The sequence below is a fragment of the Zootoca vivipara genome, chromosome 1, assembly GCF_965207765.1.
Source record: "Zootoca vivipara chromosome 1, rZooViv2.hap1.1, whole genome shotgun sequence".
Classification (NCBI taxonomy): Eukaryota; Metazoa; Chordata; class Lepidosauria; order Squamata; family Lacertidae; genus Zootoca; species Zootoca vivipara.
Window position 1 is genome coordinate 114966054 of NC_142582.1, and position 12792 is coordinate 114978845.

The window sequence follows — 12792 nt, forward strand, 5'->3', positions numbered from 1 at the left end:
TTTGAACCCTCTGTGTAACAAGTATAGTCAAGATGAAGGTTATCAATAGCCCAGGTTGATCAGGCAGTATGAGATATAATACATACTCTGTTCTGAAGGTAAGAGGTTCATTGTTTTCTGAATATAAACTATAGTGTAAGAGTAAGCCTTGGTCCATGTTAAAGATTTCAGCAATTAATTCTCTTTAAAACCAGTTGTAAAGTATTTCAGTTCTGAAGCTTCCAAACAGAATGATAATTTGCCTGGGTTTCCCCAGCCACTCTGGGCAGCTTACAGCATATGTAAAACATAGTAAAATATCAAACATTACCCACTCAACGGACAAAACTACTCATACTCAGGGGGCTGAACTATCCTAAATCCCACTAGTAAACTACAACCCACTGGACTTGAATTTGGGAGGCCCCATTTTTTTGTATTTTTCAAAGCAGCTACGTGTCCTTACCTAATTGCCCTTAACCTTCCTGCTGCAGCAGGAAGTAGAAGTTAGCCAGGGCTATAAACTGAAAGCAACCCAGTAAGAGAGCTTACTCTGTGTGTAAGAGTGAAGACCACACATCTCAAGCCTGACAGACCAAGTGCCTAGGTACCAGGGAACATTTTACAATAAACCCAGGTTAGGTATAAAAAAGGATCCGTGGAATGTTTGTTCATAATTGTTTGTGCATGATCCACAAGGTGGGTGGGTGGGGGAGTAGAACTATAGAATGAAAATGCAGGCAAAAGCAGTAGGAGGTAAGCTAGATAGCTCATGAAGGTGTGTGGAGTTAATCTCAAGCCCTGTGCTCCCTTGCTGAAGTGGCTGTTTTTAAGAGGCTGTCTGCCATTCTTAAATGCAAGTAACATTGGGAATAGGCTCTATTGAGGTTGTATACTATCTCCACAGGACACTCCCCAAACTAGCACACCTTGCACTGGTGCTGGGGAAGGGAGGAGATCACACAAACCTGCTGGGGATGGTGGGTTGAATCACTGTATGCAGAGTGATTTATTTCTGTTACATGGGCCACACTCACAAATAAGGGTGTCTAATTCCCAATGAATTTTGCTTTTGATCAAAATGAATTCCTTTCAGTAGGTTTATAAAGGAGAGTGCTAACATATTCTGTGTTGTGTTGCATTTGGTTTGTTTGTTTTAAGCAAATCTCAAATCACAATGAAACCCGCCATCCAGTTCTCCTTGTTACTGATTGGCCTTCAAGTCCACAGTGGTCATGGAGGTAAAGATCCGCTTCAAGAAAAGCTAGCTTCCAGCATTGCTGACTTTGCATTTAAATTCTCCAGACAAGTAGCTTCACTCCAGAGTGGCAAAAATATTTTGTTCTCTCCTGTGAGTATCTCCATGGCTTTTTCAGCACTTGGCCTGGGTGCTAAGTCTAAAACCCAAAATCAGATCTACAGCGGACTTGGATTGAGGACAATTGACACAAGCGATATACATGCAGGATTTCAAAAGCTCCTCAAGGTGCTGACCAGTTCAAAAAAAGCAGGCAAGGTGAACATAGGGAATGTCCAGTACCTAACTAAGGGCATCAAAATAGCCACTAAGTACAATAAGGATCTCCAAAGTTTCTACAAATCTGAGATATTTGCTGTTGACTTCAAAGACAATGCAGTGGCTGAAAAGCAGATAAATGATTATGTGAAAGAGAAAACTCGTGGGAAAATAACCAAAATGGTTAGAAACTTAGCTCAAGACACTAGCATGTTTCTTGGGAACTATGTCTACTTCAAAGGTATGTTGAAGACATATAAGTAACAAATATTCAATGTTTTGAATTGCTTAATCACCTGAAGATAGCAGGAATGACAAACAAAGGAACATTTACTCTCTAAAGTACATAATTTGGCAGGCAATGGTGGAAAAGTTATCACTTTCAAATGGGTGACTTTAAAGTTGCATGTCTTGAATTGATTTTGTAATAGTATATTGCAGATCAATTTTTGAAAGTTTGTAAAGTATAAAAGAGTTGAAAGTTCCAAAATACATAAGTTCAATGCAATATTAGAGAAGGGCAAGGGTTGAGGGGAGGGGTGACAAAGCTATGTCCCTATAGATGTTCTGGGACTACATCTTCCACCATCCCTAACCAATGCCATGCCAGTTGGGGTATAACATCTGTAGGGCACCAAATTTCCTGTCCCTGGATGCTTCTACCAGACAGGAAACAGTGCCCCTCTACATTTTGGGCTGTGGGACCTTGCTTTCCCCTTTTTGTCTTTTCCTTTCTCTCTTCTAAAACTTCAAGGGTCTGCAGAATTGCACTTGGTAGTTTTTCTCCTTTGACTGCACTTGCCTGATGTGATGCGCTGCTTTCATGCTTGAAGGTTAATCCTCAAATAGGCAGTTACCTATTCTTTTTCTTCCAAGACAACTGGGAGAACCCTTTTGAAGCTCGTTTTACCTGGGAACAACCCTTTTTTGTCGATGAAAAGACAACTTTGAAAGTCAATATGATGCGCAAAACTGAGACTCTCAATTATCTCCACGATGAACGTCTGTCTTGCTGGTTAGTGGAACTTCCGTACAGAGGAGGTGCCGTCGCCTGGTTTGTTCTGCCAGACAAAGGGAAACGGAAGACAGTGGAGGATTCATTGGGGCAAAATACTCTGGCCAGGTGGAAAACAACTTTACTACGAGGGTAATCTTTCTCTCTCTGCCGTTTCTAAGTACCTCTGTAGTATTTATTGTGCACAAGAGTATGGAATGAAGGCATTCTTTTAAAACAAAGGAGAACATATGTGCAAAGGATTTTTACCGATACACCAGAAGACAACTCGGGGTGAAAATGATAAAGTTTTATTGAATATGGCTCCTTGCAGGATCTGCAGACCAAATTATACTTGGCTTAATCAAAATATAACGTATTTTTCACTCCATAGGACACACTGGACCATAAGACGCACCTCGTTCTTAGTGGAGGAAAACCAGGAAAAAAATTTTCCTGGTTTCCCTCCTCTAAAAGGCTGGGAGGGGGTGCTGGAGGGGGCAGCTCCCCCTGCCTTCCCCGCCCCCTTCAGACACCAGCTTTCTCTCTGAACGCGGGGGGAGGGGGAGGAGATGCTGCTGGTTGCTCCCCGCCAACCCCGTTCGCGAAAGCTGGCTTGTTTTTGCAAACAGAGTTGGGGAGCAACTAGCAGCATCCCTTCGCTGCCCCCCACTTCTCACTGAATGCGGCTGAGGTGCGGGGTAGTGGAGGAGATGCTTCATGGAGCAGGGATGGAGAGGCGGGCGGGCGGCGGGCGGCTCCCACTCCTTCCCTGCTCCCTGTCAAACATCTCCTCCCCGCTGGCTGCTCTTCCTCTCCCCCCCCCCCCCCCAGGCACAACAGAAAGGGCTCCTTTTGGCCGCTTCTCCGTCTGTCCCTCCACCTTTGCTGCTGCCCGCCTCTGCAGCTCGCAAGAGATCGGAGCCTGCATTTGGGAGAGACACAGTGAAGTGCTGTGTCTCTCCCGACTGCAGGCTCTGATCCCTGCTCTTGTGAGGGGAAGAGGCGGGCAGCTGCAGAGCTGGACAGGGGGGTGGAGACGCAGCCAAAAGGAGTCCTTTCGGGCGCTCTTTCTCCGCTGCCCACCGCCTCTGACGCTGCCTGCCTCTGATGCTCTCAAGAGATCAGAGCCTGCATTCGGGAGAGACACAGCATCGAGCTGTGTCTCTCCCGACCTCAGGCTCCGATCCCTGCTCTTGCGAGTGGCAAATGCGGGCAGCTGCAGAGGCGGGGTGCTCCTTTTGGCCTCTAGGCTGCCCCCCGCCTCTGCAGCTGCCCGCAGCCTGTGGTTTGGAGAGGCACTGGCTCGGCGGCAGAGGCATCCCTCCGCTTGGACCGCAGCGGCATCCAAGGGATCCCACTGCCGGAGCCATGGCATTCACTCCATAGGACGCACGAGGTTTCCCTTTACTCCTGAGGAGGAAAAAAGTGTGTCCTATGGAGCGAAAAATACGGTAATCTGTGCAGAAAAGTTTCCCTAGCTGGGAGGAACCAGGTCACTCCCCACTCCTGTGCATGTTTGAGGGCATGGAGAAAAGTATTGGAAGTAATATTTCCTCCTTTCTCCAAGACCCTTGTGAACTAGACAAGTGAAGAGTGGCCCTGCTATCTCAGCATCTCCCCACCAATGTGCATGCCAAACCTAAAGGATGCCCCAATGGCCATATTCAAGGCAGCATCAGATGACCAAAGAGTCCTCTTAACCCAATACTGTCATACCTTGGATCCCAAACGCCTTGTGAATTGAACGTTTTGGCTCCCGAATGTTGCAAACCTTCTTTGGAACCCATACATCTGACATGACTTCTCCAGCTTCCGATTGGCTGCAGGAGCTTCCTGCAGCCAATCAGAAGCTGTGCCTTGGTTTCTGAACATTTTGGAAGTCGAACGGACTTCTGGAACGAAATCCGATCGACTTCTGAGGTACCACTGTACTGCCTCAGCTATTTACCCCTCATCTCCTGATTCGTCTTTCCTGCCCAGACTAAAAGTCAATTAAAGCAATCAGAGGCATTGCCAAGCACATGTGTCTCAGTAGTATGAAGTAGCAAAAAATGAGGAGTCTGGTGCCCCCCCACCCCAAGATTCCTCCTCAGCTCCTAAACTTGCAGGTAGAAAATCCACAGTGCATAGGGAGGGAGGTCCTTCCCAAGGAGAAAGAAACTGAGGTTCCTTTCCAGAGAAACATGGGCTTGGCAGATTTACCCCTGCTTGATTTTGGGAGGGACATAGTATGATTCATATGATTCATAAGCTCACAATGATCCTTTAAGAAGTCATTCTGCTTCCACTCTTGATATCAGCAAATAAATGCAGACCACAATCAAAACTATTGTAGCAGGAAAAAACCTGAAATGCCCGCCTTTAAATGTATGCAAATCTGAAACGCCAAATGCCACATGCATACTCTCCAACATTTCTCTGATGAAAATAAGGATGTCCTATTCTGTTGTTGTTGTTGTTGTTGCTGCTGCTGCTGCTGCTGCTGCTGTTTCTACACTGCCCATTAAACATTTAAAAAACTTCCCTATACAGGGCTGCCTTCAGATATCTTCTAAAGGTTGTATCTCCTCGGCTCAGGGGTTGCATAACTCCATACCCTCCAACATCTCTCCAGTGAAAATAGGGACATCCTAAGGAAAAGTGGGACATCCCGGGATCAAATCAGAAACCTGGCCAGCTTCTGTAAATCTGGAAAATATGGACACATGTTCGCAAAATAAAACTCCTTATTGCCTATTGTTTTAATGTTTTTGTTCTCTTGTTTCCTAGAGAAGTTAGCCTGCACCTTCCAAAATTTTTAATGTCTACATCCTATGATCTCAAAGATTTGCTGTCCAGAATGGGTATTGAAAGAGTCTTTACCAACAAGGCTGACCTATCGGGAATTACCGGTACTGGAAATCGCAACCTGGTGGTTTCCGCAGTACGTACATAAATGTGGTCAAAATAGACTCATGTATTTTGAGTAGCTTGTGGGCATGAGGCTTTTGCAACATCAAGCTAAGGTAAAGAGGTGCATCTTCAGCATCCACTGGGCGATGTACTGTATAATGAAGGTGCCAGACACACCTCTGTGCGGAGGGAGTCCCACATCTTAGGGGCTGCCACAGAGAATGCCCTCTCTCAGGCCACACAAACATGCATGCACAAACTGCTCAGGTGGAAGAATGACCAAGAAGGCCCTCTTCTGCTGGTCACAGCACATAAGACCATCTATAGGGAAGGAGGCAGTCTTTCAATTGGGGCCCGAGTCATTTAGGGCTTTAAACACTAACAAGAGCACCTTGGATTAGGCCCAGAAATGGCAGCCACCACAGCTGTTTTAAAACAGGGGTTTTAGAAGATCTAAATGGAAATCCAGCCAGTCCTCTGCTGCTGCATTTTGGACCAACTGCAGTTGCTCAGTCATCTTCTAGGGCAGTCCCAATCTGGAGATTAGCAGAGGTGGATACATGGGTGCCAAGCATTGTGGACTGTTCCTTTATTTCATCATTATTGTTTTATATTGTTTTAAGGTGTTGTTTCTAGCTACAAAGCTGTTTTCATTGCTTCTAAATTCATTTTACATTGGCATGTTGTGTATGCTTTAATTCATTTATGACATTAGCAGCTGCAGTATATTTGTTACCAGGGCAGTCTTGAGCAGGTCGGGCGCCCTGGCGCTGAGGGGCAGAGATCGCTCTGGCGCCCCCGCCCTCGCAGGGCACAGCATGGTTTCCACGCAGCTTTGCTGCGTGGCGCCCTGGCGCACCGCGCCACCGGGGGTCTACCTAGAGCCGGCCCTATTTGTTACTCACGCCACAGTGCAGCCACAATAAAAGTAAAGGTACCGCTGACCGTTAGGGCCAGTCACGAACTCGCTCTATAGGCCGAGGGAGCCTGCGATTGCATGACGAAGCTCCCAGAAATCCCCCTAAATAACTCACAACTCACACAATATTTTAGGTTTGGGTTTTTTGGCATTGTTTTGGCCACAACTTTATTTAAAATACAATTTTAATTCTGAGTGTTGGCTTAGGCTTTTGTTAATCCATCTGTCCACTCTAAGGGACAGGACCATTTCCATCTGACCCATGTTGGGTCAGGATCATTCCATCTGCCCGGCTTGGGGCAGGACCAATTCCATCTGACCCAATTTGGGACAGGACCATTTCCATCTGACCCTCTTTGGGTCAGGGCCAGCTCTGACTTACCTATGTGTAGGTAAGTCAAGTAAACACCCCAAGGGAGTGGAGGTACTGTTCACAGACATTCTCCCCTCGACCCAGGAATGTTCCCCAAGGCTCGGCTCTGTAATGGCCGCATCATCCTTGCCTATGGCAGGATGAATGGAATAGAGTCCCTGAGCCCCAGGATTCCTTTAACGGAATACTTCTATGAAGAGCAAAATAGGGGGGTAGGCAATTTAATGCCATGCCCCTCCTATAACCAATTTATTAACCAAAGCCTAACAGCCAACCTAACAAGTTGTGACAATTTGCTAAGCAGTAGGCAAAAACCAAATGGCAACAGCCAATCAGCCAAGTGGCAAAATTCCTACTGGGCCCCTGAATACAGGCGACCCCTTGAAAGGCAAAGCAGTGTCAGGCTAAAACCTATAGAAACAGCGGCGGGTGGGTGGGAGATTCGAAGGCTTGCTGAGAGTGAGCTGGAAACGAAAGTAGCTGGGCTTAAGTAGGAGTCACCTGTCAACCACCACCTGTACACGCCCCCATGACTCAGCCTAACTACAGCCCACCCCCTCCCAGATTTCTTTTGAGCTCTTCCGCAATCCCCATTACACTCTATGGAGTGTAATGGGCTTTGTCCGCAGACTGCTTCTAGGTCATGTGGCCAGCATGACTAAGCTGCTTCCGGCGAACCAGAGCAGCGCACGGAAATGCCGTTTACCTTCCTGCCAGAGCGGTACCTATTTATCTACTTGCACTTTGATGTGCTTTTGAACTGCTAGGCGGGCAGGAGCTGGAACCAAGCAATGGGAGCTCACCCCGTTGCGAGGATTTGAACCGCCGACCTTCTGATCGGCAAGCCCTAGACTCTGTAGTTAAGACCACAGTGCCACCCGCATCCCCAGCCACAGTAGTTTCGTGCTGAATTTCTGTAGCTAAGACAAGGTTCTCTAATGCAACACAGTTTTGTCTGTGTGCATGCAGTTTCCATCAGTAAAACTCCTAGTCTGGAAAACTGTTTCAGTTTAAAGCGTTGTAAATTTAAGCAGGGAAAACAGGTAGAGAAAGACAGGACTCCACATCGCCAACTGGTGGCACAATGTTATATTGCACATACAACACATATAAATCACTTGCTGAGTCCCCAGACTAATTAATAGCATAATTGTAGAGCTGGAAGGGAACCTAAGGGTCATCTGGTGCAGGAATCATAGCCAATTCCTAACACACACACCCCCATGAGCCTTTTTGCCAATATGCAAATTCATGCACTAGTGTGAGAGCAGAAACAACTGTGCCCTTTTAAAAATCTGTGTCTCTCTCTTCATCTGTGGTTCTGTGGGAGGATGTGATGGTTTCCAACAATATATATTTTCCCTCCTCTGCAGGCTTCTCACAAGGCTGTCTTGGATGTTAATGAAAGAGGGACGGAGGCAGCTGCAGTCAGCTTTGGAAGTCAGACGACTGGAGCTTATCCCAAAGCTCCTGTTCTACTCAAATTTGACAGGCCGTTCTTTCTCTTCATATGGGCACCAGAGGACGGGGTAATGCTTTTCATGGGGAAAATAGTGAACCCACTTCAAGCATGAACACCAAGGGAACATCCATTTGCTATTTCAGATCTGTAACGTGATTTATGCCTTCAAAAGGAACATAGAAAGTCAATTGCTGAATCTTACAGAAATACCAGCATGTTAAAAATGAAGACTCCCTAAGGCTTTGTAGATAAGATGGGGACTGTCAGCTGCTATAGCATATGTGTGATGCATTTCAATCCATTAAACAAGGCACCTATACAAAATGTTCTCCCTTCCTGCTGATGATGTAGCTGTCATGTTGTTGAAACTTGTGAATTACATTCTGGCACTATTTCAACTGTTTAGGCAACTGCTCCACTTAATTCCTGGCTGCAAAATAAATATAACCAAATAATGCCAGATTTGATTTGATTTCATGTACATTGACTTGAGACAATACAATAAAAGAATATATGCTAAATCATATGGAGGGATTAGCTTGTTATTATTGCTGTCTTTTTTGTTGTCATAAAAGTTTATTAAATGAGACATCAACATCTTTAGAGTGCTGAGCATTGCTACCAGTTGACGTGGCTAGATAAAATATCTGTGATTATGAAGAATCTACTTCTTCTTTTTTCAAAATAATAATAATGGAAAGAAAATACATCAATAACAAAGAATAATATAAGGGGGGGAGAAGAAAAAGGGGGGAAATGCAAAGAAAAGTAGACAGTAAAAGAATAAAGAAAAGTATAATATTTCAATATAATAAACACTATTTTACAAAATAATAGTAATAATAGACTTCCATCACTCTCACAACACTTCCTTTCACATTTCATATTTTATCTTTGAGATAATAGGATGTAGACATTATCTGGAGTACTGTGTCCAGTTCTGGGCACCACAGTTCAAGAAGGATACTGACAAGCTGGAACATGTCCAGACGATGGCAACCAAAATGGTCAAAGGCCTGGAAACAATGCCTTATGAGGAACGGCTTAGGGAGCTGGGTATGTTTAGTCTGGAGAAGAGAAGGTTAAGGGGTGATATGATAGCCATGTTCAAATATATAAAAGGATGTCATATAGAGGAGGGAGAAAGATTGTTTTCTGCTGCTCCAGAGAAGCGGACACGGAGCAATGGATTCAAACTACAAGAAAGAAGATTCCACCTAAACATTAGGAAGAACTTCCCGACAGTAAGAGCTGTTCGACAGTGGAATTTGCTACCAAGGAGTGTGGTGGAGTCTTCTTCTTTGGACGTCTTTAAGCAGAGGCATATGTCAAGAATGCTTTGATGGTGTTTCCTGCTTGGCAGGGGGTTGGACTGGATGGCCCTTGTGGTCTCTTCCAACTCTATGATTCTATGATCTATATATATATCACCTTGCCCATGAATGGTAGATTTGAGACTGTATATGCATATATGTATATATATATAATGTTTCCCCTTTTCCATTCGCAAGGTCATTCTAGACACAGCCAAATGTTTACATTAGAACCTTGTCTTTCTAAATAATCATTCAAGCACTTCCATTCCATCTTGACTGTATTCATTGGCTTTAGTTCCAAATATTTACATAATCTACATAACCATTCTTCTTTAGTCGGTACCTGGTTACCCTTCCAGTACTTAGCCACCAGGATTCTCGCCACTGATGTCACGTACAGAAAGAATTTAGTGTTTTCTCTAGGAATATCACTATTCAATATTCCCAAAACATATGTTTCTGGTCTTTTGCTATGTGAAGTTCTTAGTAACTTTTTTATTTCTTCATGGATCATGTCCCAGAATATTCTGATCTCTGGACATGCCCACCACATATGGTAGAAGGTTCCAATCTGCTTTGTGCATTTCCAACACTTATTACTAAGCGATTTGTTCATTTTAGCCAATCTCTGCGGTGTTAAATACCACCTATGGTGCATTTTCAGGGAGTTTTCTCTTATTAAATAACATGCTGTAAAATTTATATTTTTGTCCTTTCCCCCCCACTCTTTATATTCAATTACATAACCTAACCCCTTCATGGATCAATGCCTTGTCGTGGCGAAGGGGCTTGAATAACTCAGAGAAGCTATGAGCTATGCCATGCAGGGCCACCCAAGATGGACAGGTCATAGTTGAGAGTTTTGACTAAACGTGATCCACCTGGAGAAGGAACTGGCAAGCCACTCCAGTATCCCTGCCAAGAAAACTCCATGGACGAAGACAACAGGTATATAAAAGTTATGACGCTGGAAGATGAGCCTCTCAGGTCGGAAGGTGTCCAACATGCTATTGAGGAAGAGCGGAGGACAAGTACAAGTAGATTCAGAGCTGATGAAGTGGCTGGGCCAAAGCCGAAAGGTCGCTCAGTTGCGGATATGCCTGGAAGCGAAAGGAAAGTCTGATGCTGTAAAGAAAAATATTGCATAGGAACCTGGAATGTAAGAACCATGGATGGAGGTAAGCTGGATGTGGTAAAAAAATGAGATGACAAGAATAAATATTGACATCCTGGGCATCAGTGAACTAAAATGGAAGGGAATGGGCGAATTCAGTTCGGATGACTATCATATCTACTACTGTGGGCAAGAATCCCGTAGAAGAAATGGAGTGGTCCTCATAGTCAACAAAAGAGTGGCAAAAGCTGTAATGGGATGCAATCTCAAATATGACAGAATGATCTCGATACGAGTCCAAGGCAGACCTTTTAACATCACAGTAATCCAAGTTTATGCACCAACTACCGGTGCTGAAGAAAGTGAAATTGACCAATTCAATGAAGACCTACAACACCTTCTAGAAATGACACCAAAGAAGGATGTTCTTCTCATTACAGGGGATTGGAATGCTAAAGTAGGGAATCAAGAGATAAAAGGAACAACTGGCAAGTTTGGCCTTGGAGTTCAAAATGAAGCAGGGCAAAGGCTAATAGAGTTCTGTCAAGAGAACAAGCTGGTCATCACAAACACTCTCTTCCAACAACACAAGAGACGACTCTACACATGGATATCACCAAATGGGCAGCATCGAAATCAGATTGATTATATTCTCTGCAGCCAAAGATGGAGAAGCTCTATACAGTCAGCAAAAACAAGACCTGGAGCTGACTGTAACTCAGATCATCAGCTTCTTATAGCAAAATTCCAGCTTAAACTGAAGAAAGTAGGAAAAACCACTGGGCCAGTAAGATACAATCTAAATCAAATCCCTTATGAATACACAGTGGAAGTGAGGAACAGGTTTAAGGATTTAGATTTGGTGGACAGAGTGCCTGAAGAACTATGGATGGAGGCTCGTAACATTATACAGGAGGCAGCAACGAAAACCATCCCAAGGAAAAGGAAATGCAAGAAAGCAAAATGGCTGTCCAACGAGGCCTTACAAATAGCGGAGGAGAGGAGGCAAGCAAAATGCAAGGGAGATAGGGAAAGATACAGGAAACTGAATACAGATTTCCAAAAAACAGCAAGGAGAGACAAGAGGGTCTTCTTAAATGAGCAATGCAAAGAAATAGAGGAAAACAATAGAATGGGGAAAACCAGAGATCTGTTCAAGAAAATTGGAGATATGAAAGGAACATTTCGTACAAAGATTACCATAATAAAGCACAAAAGTGGTAAGGACCTAACAGAAGCAGAAGACATCAAGAAGAGGTGGCAAGAATACACAGAGGAATTATACCAGAAAGATATGGAGGTCTCGTACACCCCAGGTAATGTGGTTGCTGACCTTGAGCCAGACATCTTGGAGAGTGAAGTCAAATGGGCCTTAGAAAGCACTGCTAATAACAAGGCCAGTGGAAGTGATGATATTCCAGCTGAACTATTTAAAATTTTAAAAGATGATGCTGTTAAGGTGCAACACCCAATATGCCAGCAAGTTTGGAAAACTCAGCAATGGCCAGAGGATTGGAGAAGATCAGTCTACATCCCAATCCCAAAGAAGGGCAGTGCCAAAGAATGCTCCAACTACCGCACAATTGCTCTCATTTCACACGCTAGCAAGGTTATGCTTAAAATTCTACAAGGCAGGCTTAGGCAGTATGTGGACCGAGAACTCCCAGAAGTGCAAGCTGGATTTCGAAAGGGCATAGGAACCAGAGACCAAATAGCAAACATGCGCTGGATTATGGAGAAAGCTAGAGAGTTCCAGAAAAACGTCTACTTCTGCTTCATTGACTATGCAAAAGCCTTTGACTGTGTCGACCACAGCAAACTATGGCAAGTTCTTAAAGAAATGGGAGTGCCTGATCACCTCATCTGTCTCCTGAGAAATCTCTATGTGGGACAAGAAGCTACAGTTAGAACTGGATATGGAAAAACTGATTGGTTCAAAATTGGGAAAGGAGTACAACAAGGTTGTATATTGTCTCCCTGCTTATTTAACTTATATGCAGAATTCATCATGCGAAAGGCTGGACTAGATGAATCCCAAGACGGAATTAAGATTGCCGGAAGAAATATCAACAACCTCAGATATGCAGATGACACAACCTTGATGGCAGAAAGTGAGGAGGAATTAAAGAACCTTTTAATGAGGGTGAAAGAGGAGAGCGCAAAATATGGTCTGAAGCTCAACATCAAAAAAACCAAGATCAAGGCCACTGGTCCCATCACCTCC

General features: G+C 44.3%; 1 protein-coding gene across 1 annotated transcript; it reads left to right on the forward strand.

Annotated features, from left to right (window-relative positions):
- Positions 1 to 1156: 1156 nt before the first annotated feature.
- On the forward strand, positions 1157 to 8250 carry LOC118078408 (alpha-1-antitrypsin-like). Its single transcript, XM_088660711.1, has 5 exons — positions 1157 to 1736; positions 2372 to 2510; positions 3397 to 3888; positions 5262 to 5415; positions 8050 to 8250. Exons 1-5 carry the CDS (start codon positions 1157 to 1159, stop codon positions 8248 to 8250), a joined length of 1566 nt encoding a protein of 521 aa, XP_088516837.1.
- The last annotated feature ends 4542 nt before the right edge of the window (positions 8251 to 12792 follow it).